The sequence below is a fragment of the Hemibagrus wyckioides genome, linkage group LG11 (assembly GCF_019097595.1).
Source record: "Hemibagrus wyckioides isolate EC202008001 linkage group LG11, SWU_Hwy_1.0, whole genome shotgun sequence".
NCBI lineage: Eukaryota > Metazoa > Chordata > Actinopteri > Siluriformes > Bagridae > Hemibagrus > Hemibagrus wyckioides.
In genome coordinates this window covers 20,371,028-20,391,839 of record NC_080720.1, presented here as the reverse complement: position 1 = coordinate 20,391,839, position 20,812 = coordinate 20,371,028, and the positions used below count along the sequence as shown (strand labels likewise).

Here is a 20,812-nt window from a genome sequence, read left to right as displayed (position 1 = left end):
CAAGGGTGCAGTCCTAGTATTCAGAATGCTTTTGGTTCAACCCGAAATGTAAACTAATTTTAAGACGGAAAAAAGATATTGATTAACCCTACATATGTGGGACTGGCTTCTCAAGGCCTCATACTGAATAGTCTAATGGCTATAAAAATGATTTAAATCGTGTGCTATGGGCTTCACAGACACCAGATCTCAACCTAAATAAACACCAATGATAGATTTTAGACAATTGTTTTTAGACAGCACTTTCCATCACTAGCAATAAAATACCAAAAGGAGTATCTTTTGGAAATATTGTGTTCATGCCCCAAGTACAGATCAAGATTCTTGTAGTTACACGACGGGTGCATTTTAAACTGTTCTTCTGGGCTTGGGGTGTCCAAAACTTTACTAAGACTAGTTCTAATTCCATTCATTTGTCACCCGGCTATATGTATATAAGCATTAATAAGGCCCAATTGTGTCTAAATTAGTAGTAATATCTTCTTTCCCACGCTTTATCACGGAGTCGGCTCTCAGATTTCCTTATTCTGCTGAATGTGTCATGAGCATGTTCTAACATGGAGACTGTTTCGCTAATGCGCCATTAGCTCATGGGACCACGCCCGTGCGCACGTCCTGAGCCGCACCCTACAGCAGAGTATTAGAACACAGTCCGCCGTGCTGCTATTGTTGCGGCGCACTATTGAGTGGTGTAGTGTACTGTTTTGGACACGGCCCTGGCCCTGCCCATGGGTGCGGCGGAACTTTCTGGATGTTTATTACTGGGATTTCCTTCTCTTTAACCAAGCCCAGGCCTGTCTAGTGAGAAACGTACTGCCCTGGCATCAGCACAAAATAAGCTCTCTTGTATTCAAAATAAAAGCAGTTCACCAGTCTCCTACTGCTGGGCATTTGTAACACCTTCTCAATGAAAGTGACCCTTCACCAAGAAGTGAATCACTTATTCACATCTTTATTTCTAAAAAAAAGAAAATATTTCTCTTTCGCCCCTGATTACCCCTGTGCCCCACAGGGGGTTGTTTTATTGTATGATGCTTAGCTGCTAAAAAAAATCCGTTAAATCGGTTAGATTTGAAAGTGGTGGAGTTGCTCTGACTGGCTGAGAGTCGGAGGGAGGGTGTGAAGCCTACAGGGAGGGAACAGGTAAGCTTCAGGCTACCTTAGTCAGTCAGGAGGGAGCATCGGGGACGTAGGATCACACACCTATTTGACGCAGTTCTCGTTTGCTTCATTCTCGGCGACAGACCAGTGTCCAAAATGACACGGGAACCCCTGAGATCGGCTTTATCTATCGGGGAGATCGGGGAGACGTCGCTGGCGCTTCCTTCAGACGGTGATTCTCACTCGGGCCAGCGGCGCGTGATGGAGCAAGTGAGCACTATAAGGAAGAGCAAGAGCAAGTACAACACCAGAGGATCAGCAGGAACACTGTCCCCCACCAGTAAGTCCATTATCCCAGCCACGCCGAATGACCACTAGTTCTAAGTGTTTGCATACTATCACTACTTATATGCTATAACTAGTTATATACTCTTTGTTTGTTTGTTTTTTTTTGTTTTTGTTTTTTTACCAAAATGCTGCACCAAAAAAACACACAGTGCGCCCTCTGAATCTCTATACAACAGTGACAACGTCAACATTATCTAGTTGTGTTCAGAAACGATTTGTTCTGATGTCCGTACAGCAGCAGAAGAGAGTCCGGAACAAGCGCTAAGCTCAGTGTAAGTGCGCAGGTCGGCGACGCAGAGCTATAGTCATTAGCGGTGTCTCTACTAACGACTCGCACGCGCTGTTTTACTGTAAAGTAAAATCAATTAAATGTGAAAGTGAACACTATCAGCTGCTCAACACAACAATAATACATTATTATAAGCTGTACATAAATCGAAATATTAGAATAATGTCAAATAAATTTTGGCTGATACGTAAAGACGACGTTTGACGTTTGTAGAGTTGCTTAATCTATAACTCCTGTTTAATACTTTATAACTACAGTCTATAACTATAACCCCAGTATATAACTCTATAACCCCAGTATATAACATCTAGGATTAATGTTGCATTCAGCCTTCCTAGGTGGAAACGAACTAAACCATTAGACTTCAGAAGAAATTAGCATTATATTTGTAGATAATGTGTGTCCATTCAATCTTTTTGCATATTAATTGGTCATCTTATTTCTGTTAAATATATTTCTATTTCTGCAAATACTATCGGCCGTGCTAATATATTTCTGCTACTATTTCTACAAGTTTCCGTATGCAAGGGTATACAATTTTAGAAATTGTTAATCTAATTCTTAATTATTCATTCTTACATAAAACGTGTAAAGTACAACATAATACAGAGTTTCCAGAGAAAATTTTCCCCATCCTCTGTAAATCTAGATAATTTAGATAATGATTTCTAAACTGTATACACTTATACATGTCCAAAAAAAAAAAATTAAATAAATAAATAAATAAATAAATAAATAAAATAAAGCAGTTGCATTGCGTTTGTTTGTGTTTATTGACCGCAAACTACTGCAGCAATACTTCATATCACATTGGTGAACATACTAATTGTGTAATGTCAGTAATTCTGTGTTAAATCAAACAAAAAGTTAACAATGTACTGCCGTGCTTTATTATTCAACATAAATATCTAATTATTTGCATGAAATGTACTGTGCCCCACCTGTTAAAAAGGTCATTTTCCTCCGCCATTTTAAAGGGCATTGTCCCGCATGAGCTCAAGCACCCGTGTTGAGTTCATGTTTGTGTAAGGGGACCTTTGTAGTGCATAATAATTTTCTGGCAAATTAGTGATTATTCATCTCTAGCCAGTCACGCTCCAATGTAATAAGTCAGGCTGCATCAAAACAGTATTTCAGGTTTATACCCATAATTTTATTATTTAACTTTTTGAAACGTGACTTTACACAACTTCACCACTGCAATCTTCTTTCTTATTAGGCCCCAAGAGTGACAGTGTGTTTTATGAAAGCAAGTTCCCCTATTCTAATCAAAATGGATTGGACTTTTTGCAAGAGAGCACCTTCACAAATGGACATTCAAAAATGGTAAGCTTCATCTCTGTACTTAATAAATACACTTCATGCTATTTATTTTGTTAATTAAAGGATAATGAACGCATACCTTAACAAAAGGTCAGGTATATGTAAAAGTAAAGAGCTAAGCTTGCGATTTAGTGTGCAAGACTGAGCATATACAGAACTTTTTTGCACACACATTCATTTGGATATATTACTGCCACATACAGAGAAACTCTCATTTCATTTCCACTAATGCTAACGTAACAGTTCGTAACATATTGTAAAACTTTATTGTACTAGTTTAGGTTGTATGTAGGTTCGAAAAATTGAGCTACCGAGGGGGTAGGGGACAGGCAAAATACTAGTGTTTGTAATAACATGAGGTTAATTAAATGTAAGGAAAATGTTACATTTTTAGATAAACTCTTAAAATGAATAAAGAAAGAGAAGAGTAAAGAAAAAAAAATAAAGAACTAGAATTTATTGAAAATAATGCATTTGAACCTTTTGGAAATAATATTTTTATTTTTGTAGGCTAAATGACGGTCCTAACCAAAATCTAAAAAGCACATTTGAGCCCAATCAACACCTTGTAGGTCTGAGGATGATTACTTTCAGATTTTATGAATTATATTAGTTATATTAAGTGACAATGAATTATATTGAGTTATATTAAGTGAATTTACTTACCAGGAAAGCCATGTAACCAAGTTCATTAAATTTATTCACAGTAAGCTCACATTCATTCTTAATTGTATGCCTACTATGCTGAAAACGGCTCTGTTAGTGTTTCTTTCTTGTCACATTCGTGAATTATGTTAAATGATTCAAGCCAACGATATATTTGCGATTTAAATTTTGACTAATATTGAGCAATGCACATCCCTGTATATTATTGTCACTCGTTTGATTGTGAAATGTTTTCAATGTTTAGCTATTTACGTCTTCCCTCTCACTCTTTGACTGTAAGAAGTGAAGTACACTAGGCCTCTGTGATCAGTAAAGCCTGCCTTTTTTTGTTTGATTGTTCATTTCAAACTTTTTGACACTGACACACGGTGTTAGATTAGTAAGATAGGTCAGATGAGAAACCTGATTTTCTTGGCATGCACTATCTTTGCATCACAGTAGAGTTTTTATTAGGCAATTATTTCACAATTTTTAATTACATACATCTTGGAAAAAATATAGAGGCAGAGAACTTGGTTGACTTCACTGGTGGATACGGACATGCTAATGCGATAATGCTGTGCTAACGTATAGTTTACAGTAAAATTCAATTCAATCTGAAATATTTTAAGTGAGTTCTTTTTTGGTTTTTGAGAAAGCAATATTGCAAAAAGTTGAGAGTTAAAAACTTGAATAAAAATAGAATAACAATATAAATATATTTATGGCAACATTTAAGCAATAAATGCGGTTTGTTAACATGACTTTTTGTAACATTCTGTCTGAATGTGATGATTAGTGAAAGGAGATCATGAAATGCAAACAAGTGAATTAAGTGACTTGAATTAAGAGATTTTGGCTACAGGCCTCAGGTTGTAAAATCAAAATTTTATTTTGAGTGTTTTTTGTTTTTTATACCTCATCCCTTTTGCACATTTAGAGAAACAGCATTTGATGCATTGTGTGAATATGACCTTTATTATATTATTATCCGGTGTTCTACAGCTTTGTGTGTATATGTGTTGGGTGTGTGTCAAAAAAAGGCTTAACAGTCTGTCACGAAAACTACTGATGATGGATTAGCTTCTGGTTTTGTGTTATGACGGCGATTGAGTGTGAACATAGTTGTTGCTTATCTGAGGTCATCCTCAGTGCATTAGTTGACGGAGGAGAGTCAGAAAAGATGAGACTGGAGTGAAGCCTTCAGAAATCACTCATTAGTCTGTGGTGGGAGGGTTGTCTGATCTTGTCTTTTATGAGAATTCCCATAAATTATATTCAGGAAACAGAAGTTGACAAAAGCTAATCTGGTAGAATATATAAAGCTGTGGACATTTGTAGAAAGAAAGAATAATTAGAGTGTAAGTATATATAAACCCCTCACATGTTTTTGTTTGTGATCAAAATGCAGTTATTTGCGTTGAGCTCCTGGCTGGTTGTATTGTGCTGCAAAAACTGATATATGCAAAAGAACTCTCACCCTTTGAGAACCTCAATCAGTGGATTATTATTATTATTAATAATAATGATAACAACAATTCTTTGTAGATTTCATAATGTTGCATGAGGCCAATTTACTACCACACCTCACGTTAATCATATAACCAGTAAGCCTTACAGACTGTTCTGTTGCTGACAGATTTCCATGAATAATGAATCAAGTATTCTTTTTTATTAGATTTAACTTTCATAATAAAATATATACTTTATTGTAGCTTGTGAAGAATCATCATTTTTACCAATACATTGTATGTAATTGTATGCATTTGCTCACACATTGTAACACTGCATATTCACACGTTCTTGTCCTCTTGTCTGATCATCTCCAGAGGAGGAGTATTTTTATATTGCTATCTTATCCTCTTCATATTCTTGCAGATTTTGGTGAAAAATATTTTTTTCCATGTGTCTACACAGTGCAGGTCTTGGTTAACCGCATTCATGTTTCTTGCCTGTTTATTTTCCAGAGGCAACAGAAGCAGGGCATAATGCAAAGGAGCGTCAGCACCAGGTCAGCCAACTATCACAGGATTCAAAATAACAGCATGCTACCAAACAGCCTTCCTGCTGTAATCCAATCCAGTACCTATCCTGACATCTTTGCCAATCAAGGGGGCATCAGTAGTACCACCACACGCTGGAGCCAGAATTTAAGGCATTCAAAAACCCTGGACAGGAGTCTGAGCCAACCTCCACTTACCAGCCCTGTACCAATGAAAGTGAACAACAGCTTTCAGAGCCCTAGCAATCAATTCATTGGCAGTAATACCATCAACAGGCGACCTCCGTCTGCCCACTCAAACTCTGAGCCCAAGCTCTCAGTGCCAAGCAGGAGCAAGGGTGAGATGAACGGGTGAGTTAGAAGATCTGATGTCCATCATTAGGTTGCTCCCATTTTAGTAATTTCTGGCATAAAGTATTTAAAGGTCAAATGAGTGACTAAAGATTTCTCTGGTGTTGATTATCAGAATGAATGGAGAAGCAAACATGTCTAATATCGCAGTATTAGATGCGGTAACATGGATCATGCATGGCGATGAAAGGTATAAGCTGCTTGGAGCCTCCTTTATTCAGCATAGCACATACACAGATGACAAGGCCAAAGAAGAGGTGAGTCAAGAACATTTCAACCAAGTCCATATTTGTCTGTAACAGATGTAATGTACAGAAGTGGCTGAATGTCAGTTCAACATTTCAGCCTGTAGCCTTACTGGAGCAGTGTGTGGTCAGATACTGGTTACAATTTATACTTTGTGGAGCTTATTTCTGATGCAGCACTGAACATGTTTTTGTGATCACAGTGGTAAGGCATGTTTATAAAAATCAGATATTTGCATATTATACTCACCAAACCAGTGAATCCAAACATTAAAGTAAATACTGAATGTGAGTGCAACTCCCATATAATAGGAAGTACTATGGAACGATAGCATATCACTTTAATCTGCAAACCACGCATCCCTAGTAGCCTGTCTGAGGAGTTAATAGCTGATAGCATTACACAGTTTTCACCATCTGAATGGCATATACCCTCTCTCTTAGGTAAGGGGGCTAAAAGGCATTGCTGCTTTGGTGGGCTTGCTTAAAAACCCAAACCCTGACATCCAGATGACAGCGGCCTCTGCCTTGCGTAATCTCGTCTTTAAAAATTCAGCCAACAAGGAGGAGGTGCGGCGCTCAGGAGGGTTGACCGAGGCTTTGCAGCTACTCCAAAACACTAACTCAGCTGAAACTCAGAAACACATAACAGGTAAGCATCTGCACACACGCGGTCTTAGAGAGCCACAAATCTAGGATGTTGTGCATTGTGGCTTGGTTTAACACACTATTAAATAATGGAATATAACCTAAGAGTCTTTATTTAAGATTAAGCTGAGACTTTTTCCTTCACCAATGAATAAAAATACTACCCTCATAAGTCTACGGTGCTTATTAGGTTCGTAGTAGGTACCAATCTTAAAACATCCATCAGTGACTCAACATTGAGTCACTTGACAGTGAATTAAACATTGTTTAATGCTGTCAGGCCTTTCATCAACAACAGTCCAGACTTGTGGTTGTTTTTTCTGGTGAATAATATTTAATTAGATACCCTAATTTTATCTTAAATTTTTAAAATGCAAACAAACAAATAAATCTTTCAGTATTTAAAAGCTAATCTGTTTAAAGCATAATAACCCACTGCATAAGGAAATGTACCTTTGAAATATAATCTACATTCTCTGTGAAGTGTCTGAACTACAAGTCTAGTTAAGGTTGTAAGTTATCTGCATTATTCTTGAGCACATTTGGTGCAGATCGTAAACCTGCCCTGGTTTATTTTTCCTTAAATATAAAATTTACCAGATAGTAGACAAGAACCATACATTATTTTTCATTATTTTACATTATATGTCAAACCAGGTCTTCTGTGGAACCTGTCTTCAGAGGAAAGCATTCAACCTGAACTGCTACGACAGGCTCTGCCGGTCCTCACAGGGACAGTGCTGCAGCCGAACGCAGACATCTCGGCCATCGGGTCTGATGTTGAATCTCGCACTGAGAGCTTTTGCAATGCCACAGCATGTCTACGGTGAGCAGAACCCATAGTTCTTAGTTTTCTTGAAAGTGGAATTGTAGGCAAATTGTTAAGAGGATCATAGTGGATGATTTACATTCATTCGTCTGTTTTTATTAACTGGATTAATTTCTTGACTAATATTTATATCATCACACTGTTGACAAGTTATAGGTGTCACCATGTTTATACCTTTTTATGTTGTATTATATATTGTTATACAGGTTTTTTAAAAGGGTATCATGCAAAACAGAATAGAAAAATAACAAGCGTAGCTTAACAATTACTACAGTTAATACAGAAAATAATTTATTAAACATCCAGTGTTTTAAAAAACAGTTCTGACAGAGTCTGTATTTGCCGACATGTTATTTAAATTGTGATTTATTTAAATTTAGTCTAGGAGAAGACAATGAAAGCAATTAGTTTTTGCAATAAAGAAAAAAAGACATGTACTAGCTGGCACTCTAAATATCTTCCAAATAAGTAATTTTTGATAGGTCAAACTGTATATTAAAATTTCTTCAATTAGAGATGTACATGTTTTCCAAAAAAAACGGATTAAATAGGAAGGTATGCATATGCGATTGGTACTTAAACATATGTTGGATCTGTCTGGTAAATATATCTCTATTTAAACCAAATTGCCCTTACAATTCTTGTGAAATTGTCTTTTTTTTATTATTATTAATTTTAAGATTTTAAGTAATTTGCGTTACAGGGTTAAACAGACACTTTACAAAAGAATAACATAAATAATTAGCACCTGATTTTAGTGGCAAAGAGCGTAAAAATTTCTACAGAATCACATGTTGTTGTTGTTTTTTTATTTAAGCAACCAGTGCTGAATAAAATGGGGAAGAAACAGAACAGCGGAGATACACATTTCATTTGCTATATTGAAAAAAAAAAAAATTGCTTGATTATAGTTGTGAATGCGCAGCTAAATTTCATCTGCGTTTATCTGTGTTTTTTCCGTGGCATTTAATTGTAGACTCTGTGACACTTGATATAGGCAAAAACCTTGAACCTGTCTTCTGCTCTTGTGAGACCAGAAATGAGTCTGGCATGTCTTAGATATTATCATAATTATGAGACTAAGCATGAGTCATTACACACATTTTTAAAACTGAGGGAAATTCCTTATCATGTTTTACATCCTGGGGCTGTACTGAGGGTGTAGCTGCAGTACTTTTACACCAGCCATATCATTTACCGATACGAAAAAGGCCTTTTTCACTGAACAACAACGTTTTATCTCTACAATGACTAAACCGGTGATTAGGTCTGATTGTGTCCAGTGGGACATACGGGACACCAAACATATGATCATAAATGTAAAATGTCAAAGCAAAATGCACAACGCTCTCCTGCGAGCCATGGACAGTTATGACTAAACTAATGTTGAGCATTTTGGCAGAGATTGCTGCTGCTTTTCTCAGCCTCATACTGTGAAAACTACTTTGTGACTTAGTACGCGGGAATACAAGCTTGTTATTTCAAGCTAAGTTAACCGCCAGTGAAGCGACTTAAAGAATTAACATACATTCTGATAATTTTTTTATCTCATGAGGATCACATCCTAAGTAAATGCAAATTCAGGTACTATGCTGCCTACACAGCATTTGTCAGTGGGAACTTCAGTTATAGGAAAACAAATGTGGAATTTTATGTCGTTGAATATAGTAGTTTAAAAGTGGGCTAAAGATGTTGTGTATTTTTATATGGAAGAAAATATAATTATATGATGTAAAATAGATATGTGATATAAAAATAAAAAGTCTTTTGCCTATTATTTTGTTTTTTTCCCCATAGTGTTCTTGAAAAGTTCTTGGTTTGGTCCATTAAGCAACAACAGGCTACAAGGTTTATGATTGCATTTGTTGAGCCCTGTGTGAACATGTTTGTTTACTGGCATAGATATAGCAATTAGGAAAATGTAGAAAAAAGAAAAAATGTTGTTATGTAACAGTAGCCTGTTCACTCTCTTTACCAACAGAAATCTCAGTTCTGGCAAACTGGCAAACCGGCAAGCCTTGCGTAACTGTGAGGGCCTGATTGACTCACTAGTCAAACACTTGCAGTCTTCTGTGAATGAGGGCAATCTGGATGATAAGGTATTATTCTCTGCTTACTGGGACCTTGTTTCCTTGTATGCTAATGACAAATGGATATCTTACTGCTTTATTGCTAAGTGATATAAGTGGATGAAATGTCCTCTATAGAAAATGAAGTTTTAGATGATCTGTTTAATCGATACAATTCAAGATTCAAGATTCAAGAAGCTTTATTGTCATTTCAACCACATATAGCTGATGCAGTACATAGTGAAATGAGACAATGTTTCTCCAGGACCCTGGTGCTACATAAACATACAACATAAATATCAAACACAAGAACAACACAAAGCTAGGACCGAAAGTTCGTCCAAGAGAGAGAATGTGGGTGTGTGTATGTGTGTGTGAGAGACAGAGAGTTACGTACAGTTCAGTCCTGAGTGAGTGAGTGTGTGTGTGTCTGTGTGAGAGAGAGAGAGTTTTGTACAGTTCAGTCCCGGGTGTTGAGGAGCCTGATGACTTGAGGAAAGAAACTGAAACAGTCTGGTTGTGAGGGCCCGAATGCTCCGGTACCTCTTTCCAGATGGCAGGAGGGTGAAGAGTGTGAGGGGTGTGTGGGGTCATCCACAATACTGTTAGCTTTACGGATGCAGCGTGTACTATAAATGTACAGTGATGAGAATGCTTTACTGGTAGCTTAACTTCCAGCTTTCCTTAAAAACACACCAGGAGTCTTCATATTTGTAGTCATACATTTAGTTATAAACATGTGCAATACAATACACATGGCCTAAGGTGAGTGCCAGTAACATACATAAAGTGGTAAACATTTTTCATGTCCTAACAGGTGTTCTTTGTTCTACTATTTGCCCGCAGTCTGTGGAGAACTCTGTGTGTGTTCTGCACAACCTCACCTATCAGCTGGAAAACGAGGCGCCTGCTGTGTTTAGCAAGATAAACACGCAGGCTACAGCTTCTTCAGCTAACACCGCTGATACCGGCCCTATTGGCTGCTTTAGCAACCAGAGCCGCAAGATCCAGCAAGAGGTCAGTTTACTGTCAGCAATGTTTAAAGTTCACTTAAGTAACTTTTTATAAGATTTATAATTCTGTCATAACCTATAATTTTTTAGTAAGCTTGCATTTTTTAAGAATTATCTTATGTTTGTTTCAGGTCACTTTTTTTTATCAAATGAAAACAACATTAAAACTATTTTTGCATGAATATCCCTGTGTTTAATTTAATTAGAGTATATTTTTAAGTCATATTTATATTAGATTTTGTATAGGTTATTTTAATTCCTTTCTAATGGCCTGTTATTTTTATTTTCACTACACAGCTGTCATCAATAAGATCCTCAAACATTTGAAGGGGCAAAATGTACTTGTTAATGGACAATATTAAACATTGTTTATATTGCTAATCGATGTATTAAATGTATTGTAATAAGTAGTGCTTAGAAGGGAGCAAACTGTGAGGTTTGATTTTCTACCTTGCGTGAAAACACCAGCAGAAAGTAAAACTGTGTTTAAAAAGGTTTTTTTTCTGTGATGAATCATTACCATGTCTTATGAATCATCTTTTGTGTTTTGTTGTCTTAAAGAGCAATGTTGAATACCCACTGCTGGATGATTTCGATCCCAAAGGCAAGAACCGACTTATTCACTCGAAGACCTTACAGTCGTATTTGAATCTGCTGGGCTCCAGTCAGAACACAAACACTAAGGAGGCATGCTGTGGAGCGCTGCACAACCTCACTGCCAAGAAGGGCATCGTAAGATCTGATTTTTAACCCTTTTCCTTGCTTAATGCCTAGCTAGTAATGCGTTATTTTGCCTCGTCCTACATCTGCTCATTATACACCAATAGACCCATTACATAATAAAGGACATGCAAGTATTCAGGTTGAAAAGTTGGTACATTTAGTGTTTGTCTAAATAAGATGACATGATAGGTCAGCAATTCTTTACATTATCATTAAGAGCACAGCACTATGATCTAATTAAGAAAACCTCACGTCTACGTTTGGAATGGCAAAGTGTACCGGTTTCTACCGGTTTTTCTGTTTGCTTCCATGTTATCTGTCACTGGTGCGAGCACCATTTTGAAAAGCTCAGTATATAACAGTTTATTTTGACATATTTAGCTTGGATTATAGTCTGCATGTCTGATTGTGTGCTCAAAATGCTTAAGTCTACTTAAAAAGTTAAAAGTTTAAAGGGTACATAAATGTTTTTCTATATTCAGAATCAGCTTGTGGTTACAGTAATCTGGACCTAATACTACTCCAAACCTGAGCAGATATCGTACACAAAAATGGCTGAGGTTTACTGTCAGAATCGTGTGTAGCTGAGACACACCTATGTTTTTGGCCAAACTCCTCCAAGTGCACGTAACTCATGCGTAATAGTGTGAGTAGTGCTTAAGTTACGCCTGTAATTCAGGTTTACTGTAAAGCATAAAATAAATGGAAATGTTTATATTTCAGGTAATGGCACAAAGTGTATTGGCCATGTAGTGTAGTGTATAATACAAATAATGCTGAATAGATGCTTGACAGACATACAATGCTTGATTTTTAGTGTAGAGGGTTTTTTTCTCATTAAAAAAGGGGTAGTTAACATGCAGAAGCAATGATGAAACAGATTACAGAATTTCAGTTAATAATTCTTAAAATCGTTATTTTTTCCTTGTGTGTCCACTGAGTCTGCAGCGCTAAAGAAATGTTTGGAGTGAAAACAGGATTAAACGTAAAGCAGTTGGCAGGAAACTTATATTAGGTTTAAACCTATGGGGGACAGTGGTGGCTCAAGTGGTTAAGGCTCTGGGTCGTTGACCGGAAGATCAGGGGTTCAAGCCCCAGCACCGCCAAGTTGCCACTGTTCGCCCCTTGAGCAAGGCCCTTAACCCTCTCTGCTCCAGGGGCGCCGTATCATGGCTGACCCTGCGCTCGAACCCCAACCTCCAAGGATGGGATATGCGAAGAAAGAATTTCACTGTGCTGTAATGTATATGTGACAAATGAAGGCTGTTTCATTTTCATTCATTTCAAACAATTACCTGCTTGCAAATGTTACAGCAGTACACCTACCTTCCAGTTATTCTTCAGTTATAGGAAATGAAAGTGGATGCAGTGGATACTGGATGCAGTGGAATCCATCACTGAAATATTTTCAAGAAAAACAATGAAAACATCTTTTCTTTTTAGACACTAATCAGCCATAACATTAAAACCATTTACCACTGATAATCTCTTTACAGTGACACCTATTAAAGGGTTGGATATATTAGGCAGCATGTGAACAGTCAATTCTTGAAGTTAATGTTTTGGATGCAGGAAAATCGGCAAGTGTTAGGATCTGAATGAGTGGCAAGTGCCAAATTGTGATGGCTAGATCAGATCATCTCCAAAACAGTCTTGTGGGGTATGCAGTGGTTGCTACCACTTTTGGTCAAAGGAAGGACAAACAACGAAAGCAAGCTGGAATGCACTGTGTCCTGACACTGTGTTCTGTGTTCAGTAATTTTCTTGTTTGTTTGTTTTTTTTTCATTAATTTATGCTACAGTAGCTTTTCGGACCAAATGAGCTAGCCTCCGCTCCTATCGTCACTCAGATCCTTATGCTTGCCCATCCTTCATATAGCACATCAACTATATCTATACTTATCTCTCTCTCTCTCTCTCTCTCTCTCTCTCTCTCTCTCTCTCTCTCTCTCTATATATATATATATATATATATATATATATATATATATATATATATATATATATATATATATATATATACATATATATATATAGCTCAGAAAAAAATAAGAGACCACTGCCCAATCTCCAGATTTTAACCCTATTCAAAACCTCCGGAATGTCATTAAGCTGAGCTGTTTGCTTTTTTGCAAAAAGAGTGGTATAAAGTTACCCAACAGCAATGTGAAAAACTGGTGGAGAGCATGGAGCCGAAATGCATGCAAATCAGGGTTATTTCACCAAATACTGATTTCTTAATGTTATTTAGCCAAAGCATTAACACAATTTGTTTACAAATTATTTTCATTTTGTTTTATTTGAGTTATTAAAGCTCTGCAAATACTGCATGATCTTGGGTTATTTTGATGTGTTGTCATTTCCTTAAAATATACACTCTGAATAACAATAGTTATATTTTGAATTTAGGAGAAATATTGTATATATATATATATATATATATATATATATATAGCTCCACTGAAAATGACTGAGTATAAGATATAACTTTGGTTTATGAAAACTATTATAAGAAGTATTCATGAGGAACTTGCTAATGTGTGTTATCCTGTTTGTACATTTTAGGTGTCAGATGTGTTGAGTCACACCATTGTCCAGAGGCTGAATGGTATGCAGAACATCGCTCCACATCTACAATCACAGAATTTGTCCCTGAAGAACAGCATCACCACACTGACTGGGAATCTGGCTCGGACTCCCGCACTACACAGAGTTATGGGTAAATTGACTTATATTCATATTTACTGCATTTGGTATTTTTATCCTGGGTGACTTATACTTGAAAAAATAAGCATATTCTTGCACCAGTGCAGATTAGCCTGAGTATAAACAATGCAACAAGATGAGATTCAAGCGAGTGTTTACATGTGAGACATGAAGTTGGGAGGGACTACATCTTTTGTTTTGTAGGTAGGAAGCAAGAGAAAGAGTAAACATGGCAGAGGGGTAACATTCACAAACAATACATGAATCCATTAGTTCTATAATGCATGGGATTTATTTCATTAATTATAAATGCATTCTGTTGGCTGTCATTTTGTTTCCATGTGTATAAATGTATATAAGTGTATAATATATGTTGCTATATGTTGCTTGTGAGATATATGTATATATATATATATATATACTGTATACACTACCAGTCAAAAGTTTGGACACACCTTTTAATTCAGTGTTTTTTGTTTAGGGATTTATTTATAATACTGGAGATTTCAAAACTATGAAACAACACAAATGGACTTAAGTAATCCATATGTAATGACAACAAAAAACAGTCAGTTGTTATTTTAAGACACGAAGGTCAGGTGTTCTGGAATAGTTCTTGCAAGAACAGTATTGTCAAGTGTATTTGCAAAACCCATCAAGCACCATGATGAAACTGGCTCACATGAAGACCATCCCAGTAAAGCAAGACCAAAACTTACCTCTGCTGCAGAGGGGAAGTTCATCCAGCCTCAGAAATCACCAATTAACAGCACCTCAGATTAGAGCCATTATGAAGGCTTTACAGAGCATAAGTAGCAGACATATCTCAATATCAACTGTTCAGAGGACATTATTGTGTATTTCGGATGCCTTCAGCATTGTTTCACAATGTAGAAAGAAATAAACCTCAGGAAAGACCATGGAATTAGAAGATGTGTCCAAACTTTTGACTGGTAGTATATATATATAATTTATATTGCATGTATGCTGAAGAGGTGGTTGCATGATTGTAAAAATTTTTTTATTGATGGATTTATTTTATTTTTAAGTTTTACTTTTTATATTGTATATATCCCTGATGCTTGTGGCTAGTGTGAGTTAGTATTGATAGTGAGATTGATGTTTGTTGTTATTGATTGTGTTGATTGTGCTCTGTGTATGTACGGCAGCTCGTCAGGCTCTTCCTGGTGTCATCAAGAACTTGACATCTGACCTTACTCCAGAATCTGACAGCACCATGGCAGTGGCCTGCCACACGGCAACCAACCTTCTGAGGGCAGAACCTGAGCTGGGGAAGACGTTGCTGAGCAATGAACTGATCAACTCAATCAATAACATGAGTCAAAACATGTAAGTGTCTTATTCAGAGGAAAAAAATTCTGCTGGTAGTGAGACAGATATATGTTCTTATGTGCACTGTTTTTCACAGAGCCATGCCGAAGACCAGTAAGGCAGCAGGAGTTCTCCTTCATAGCCTCTGGTCTGACAAGACTCTTCAGAGTGTCCTCAAGAAGGTGAGGTGTTTAGCCAGTGCTTTAAATCTAATAATGCTTTTGTACTTTTCTTCTTACACAAACCAGTTTAACAAAAAACTAAAGCTGTTCTACCTTCTTCACTTCTTTCTTTCTTTTTATTTTTTTTTATACAAGAAACATTACAAGATGTGTTATTAAGTTATTGAACTTTCTGAAAACATGTTATTAACTCATAGAGTTGTATAGTGTCCTGGACAGCTGTCTTCAAATCAGAAAAAGATTCTACTGCAGAATAATTATCCAGTTACGATATTCCTTGCATTATTTTGCTGTCAGCACAAGAGTTGGTGCCATTTAATTTAAGCCTTACCAGAGAAATTCACTGGAATTCTAATAAGGAAACTAAATATATTATCATCTTACAAATTCTGCATATTAATGTCCCAATTATATACTTAAAAAAACATTTTGTGAAACTTTTATCAGCTGAAATGTTTTTATTTACATCTTGTAACATATCTTTTCAACTGAGCCAAAAGAATTACCAGCAACAGGTTAACACGCTTTCACTCTTCACTCTTCACTCATCATACACTATAGGTGTGAGAAATTATGACCAAGCCACAGCTACCAGACACAGAGCTATTATTACACGGCTATAAACTTGTAGTATGGCTGTTATTTGATCTTTTACCATAGTGTGATGGAATGCTTGAATCTGTTGGTCAAAAGGTGTGCATTGTTTTTGTATAACAGTAGAGTCACTGTAACCTGAAAGATAGGTCGATATTAACACTCTCGTTCTGATATGTAATTGTTTCTATAGTGACAGCTCATCCACAGGGACTTGTATGACAGGATATAATCTAAGAAAGAATTTAAAAAAGTCAATGCTGTGATTTTTTTAGGATACACTTAACCTTTTTTTTTTTATTAAATGACATTTTATTTGTTTTTAAGCACTTTAAAATATCCATAGTTTCCCAGTCTTTAGGACAATGTGTTAATGTTAAAAAAATTAAGAGTACCGTTCATTTTTATTAAATTAATAAGCTTTGTTAGTTGAGAAACACACAGTAGGTAAGAACAGGAATTAACTTGTCTCTTGAACATTCCACAACATTATATCTGACTATAAATTATTAAAATGTGTGATGTGCCCTTCATTAACAAATTCAGAAACATAATCCAGATCTACTTATACAAAAATAATATACTTTGGGGGTATCAGCACATTGGCGTGGCACATCACACACATTTGGTGAGCATAATATTTTTTTAAGAATATGGTCTGCAGTGTGGTATTTCTTACATAATCTACAGATACCAGTGTAGATTTTTTGTTGTCTAGCCAATGTAACCAGTTGTAAAATTGTTATGAACAACTGTTGTTTCTCACCATTTCAGTGCTTATTATGCATTTATTTAAATGAATCCTAGCTAACAGTGAAAACAAACGTAAAACCTCAGCTAAAATGTAACAAATATAAACAGCAGCTAAAATACACGGTGCCAAGAATACATGGAATTATTGGAAATTGTTGTTATGGTATGGTAGAACTCCATTTTATACTTATATGTTTATAAAACATGATTGAAAGTTTAATAGGTTAGATATTTATGGACAAAGACAGGTAAAAGGCTCTTGGTAATGTTTTCTTATAGCTATGCGAGGAGAGAAGGCGAGGAACTTTGATAAGAATCACTTGTGTTGTAATTACCAGGCTCTTTCACAACATAAGATAAGATACAAAAAGAGCATTTTGACTTTGTGGTCATGTGCATTTGTCCTGTCACATTCTCCTGCTCTTAATAGACTTCCTTCATCATGGGTATACATATTTATAAGCATTGTTTAGATCTAACTTTTGGGGGAAAAAAACTTTATTAATACTAGATACTTTTTCATTTGAATAATTACCTCACTCATGAGTCCTGACAAAACTCATGATATTTCTAAGTAACAGATGATATTTTTTAAAACAGCTCTTTTAAATATTTAGGAGTGAGTGAACATACTCAAACTTTCCTTTAATTTACTGACACTATTTTCTATTGTCACAAGTGCTCTTGATGGAATTTTTCTTTAATAAGACAGCAAAGAAACAGAAAATCAACATTTTTTGAAATGCTAAAATGGTTATGTGATTAGAAAACCCACATTGCAAATCCCCCCACCTACACTAAGTTTGGCTAGTAGTTCTTTCTCTGTCTGGACATTTAAAAAGATGTTCCTATCACTATAGCAATCATAACAAAACAGTGGAACCTGAGAGACACTGCACATTTTCGCCATACCTACCTGACAAATATCTTTTGTTGAATCAGTTTCCCTTCTTTCCTGTCTAAACCCTGCCTTCAAGTAAGCCATGAAAAATGTATTATAATTCACGTATGTTCAAGAAAGTTCTATGGCAGTGAGGCATTGTTACATGTATATACTTAGCAAGGCAAGACAAAACTATGAAATGTCAAGAGGCTAAAATTGTTAAGACACAAACTTTTCCTGCTCCAACCAGAGCTGTCTACATTCTGCCAGCCTGGTAATTAATGTCACTTGATTTTCTGACGTTTTTGACAGCATTGATCTGTTTACTTAAACGAAGCAGATCTTAGCATGTAGAGGAGGGGCGGAGGTGACAAAGTGTTTTATATCAGAGCTGGGTGTGGAAGGGTGGATAGGTTTGGGTGTGTGACTTCTGCTTTCAGTTTAAAGCTGTTAACACGTCTACAAGTCAGTAATGAGGAGAGCCTGGGTGGAAGTGGGTGTGTGGATGTCTAAGAAAGTTCCAGTGAAAGGACTTTTATTTGTGATTATGCAGCAATAGGTAAAAGGTAAAGGGGGGTATTGAGAAAAAGTGTGTCCACTGGTATGCTTGTACTGAATTAAATCTTACCATGCTAGTTTCCATGATAAAAGCTGCTGTTTTATCTCACCTTGATTGATTTTTCCCTTCTTTTTTCTGGTCATGTGTAAAAAAAAAACAACAACACATTGAAAAGGTTGTTCAATTCTAGAACTGATTTATAATGACTTTTTGTGGAACAATTTTTTATTTGATCATTTTTTATCATATTGTTATAATTATTTATGGAGATCCTGACAAAACTAATCAGTATATCACTTAGTAATAATCATTATACTTATGTCCCTGGTAAGTTTTAATTCAATATTGGGGATTTTTGAGTTGGTTTAAAACATTTGAATTTAATTTCGTTTCGATAGTTCACTTTTGGATTTTATTTATTTGTTTATGTGATTATGTCTAAATTAGTTACAAGACTGTTTTTTTAGTAATCATTTATATATAAAAGTGTGTAATGTAAATTTTGTAATAATGTTCTTTTCTTGTTTTGTTTGTTTCATTTCCAGCAAGGGATGAATAAGAATTTCTTTGTGAATGAGACAACTTCAGCTGCACTCAGGTCTCTTCAGGTTATTGACTAATTCATCATCGTGGTGATGACTTCCATAAACGTCCAACTCTACATAACAGCTACAGAAAATAACTTGCGTAAATATACACATGAAATTGAATCATATATTCCTGTCCGCTTTGAATATAAAGAACTGCGAAGGTTAAAAGGAAAAAGCAGCTAAGGGGAATGTAAATGAGCTTCACAGCGCTGAGTTTGCACAGAATGGGAAAAAATTTTTTATTTCTATTCTTTGTTATTTCACATTGATTTTTTTTGTTGTTGTTGCATGAAAGCACCATAATGGGAACATATTACATTTTTATGACATTTATTACATTACATGGATTGTTGTTTTGAGTATAATGATGATATTCTGACATGAATAGAAATGGAATGATGCCTGCCTACATGAGATTCGTTAAACTACAATTTTCTCATGCCTTTTTATTTGAAATATATGACACATTCATAAAAATGGATAAATGTTGTAAGGATTTGGGTTTTGGTGTCTGCCAACCCAATACAGTTAGCCTTAGGGTGAGGTGTAAGACACCAAGGTATTATTATGAATATTAATGTTGTTGTTTGTTTTTTTTTGTTTTTTTCAGATTTATTGCCTTTTAATAATCTTTCATTTGATCTTAATATTTGAAGAGGGTTCCTTTGTAGTTGGTCATTTCATTCAAGTCTCATGTTTAATTTGCCTTTTTTCCAGCAGAAACTGAATAAAGCTTTTTGAAATGGTATTTTTTGTTTGTTGTGATTTAAAGGTAAACTCCACAACTCCATCCCTCAACATGTTAAACATATTCATATTGAAACTTTTCACAAGTGCTTAAAGATTCTGGTGCTAACCTGTAATCAGTGGTAAATTCGATATTCCCGTGAGAAGTTAGCAGTTCTTTGCTTTGCCTTACTGATGTCACAGGAAAGCATTACTAATGCAATTACAATGGTGTTTAACAGGAAAATAAATGAGTCATCTAAAAAATAAAAGATGAGTCAGATTTTGCTGTTAGGAACAGAAAAGAGCAAGACCATCATCTCTCAGCATTATTATGTAGTTTCGGTAGGCCAAGCCAGTACATGACTTCAGTGTTTCATATAAAAAGCGTGAAGAAATTTTGAAGTCTTAAGTAAGAGGTCCACCATCCTTTTGGTTTATCATCACCTGTTCAACTAAATACATGCTCTGCCACACCTGTTCACTCCAGTACAAATAATTGATAGTTGTGGTTGTGATCCAGAGTAATTAGGTCATACTGAAACACACTGGAATGAGGTCAGCTTGTTTTCTGAGGGCTTTAAACGGTTCTGGGAGTAGCCAGACCATGGACTTGTCCTTCTGATTATTAAGGCAGACATACAGAGAATAAAGGTTTGTTTTCTGATTGGTACTCTCTACCTGGCTGTTAGCTTAGCTTGGTGGTTATATCCCAATGTTCAGCTCACACAAACTCCCAGTTCTCCATAAAGTAGCTTCACACTTAGGCCCGTGATTAGAAACTATGTCCTCTGAAATTCCCAAATATCTGAAAAGTAGTGAAGATGACTGAACAACAACTCTGCAGTCTGAAAGGTGATGGTAGAGCAGGTAAGAGAGTTATAAAACAAGGCAGTAAACA

At 35.9% G+C, this 20,812-nt stretch overlaps 1 protein-coding gene across 1 annotated transcript; it reads left to right on the top strand.

The window, feature by feature from the left end:
- Positions 1-887: 887 nt before the first annotated feature.
- Positions 888-19,933, top strand: pkp1b (plakophilin 1b). Its single transcript, XM_058401978.1, has 13 exons — positions 888-1,441; positions 2,958-3,064; positions 5,674-6,059; positions 6,175-6,316; positions 6,749-6,956; positions 7,610-7,778; positions 9,763-9,880; positions 10,697-10,867; positions 11,425-11,595; positions 14,152-14,305; positions 15,462-15,642; positions 15,722-15,806; positions 19,141-19,933. Exons 1-13 carry the CDS (start codon positions 1,258-1,260, stop codon positions 19,213-19,215), a joined length of 2,151 nt encoding a protein of 716 aa, XP_058257961.1. The 5' UTR covers positions 888-1,257; the 3' UTR covers positions 19,216-19,933.
- Positions 19,934-20,812: the final 879 nt, after the last annotated feature.

What these genes read in the sequence shown, in the direction of transcription:
- pkp1b (XM_058401978.1), top strand. Translation starts at nt 1,258, where the DNA reads ATGACACGGGAACCCCTGAGATCGGCTTTATCTATCGGGGAGATCGGG. An exon ending in TCACTGCCAAGAAGGGCATC is followed by an intron (nt 11,596 to 14,151) that starts GTAAGATCTGAT and finishes TGTACATTTTAG; the next exon opens with GTGTCAGATGTGTTGAGTCA. An exon ending in CGCACTACACAGAGTTATGG is followed by an intron (nt 14,306 to 15,461) that starts GTAAATTGACTT and finishes TATGTACGGCAG; the next exon opens with CTCGTCAGGCTCTTCCTGGT.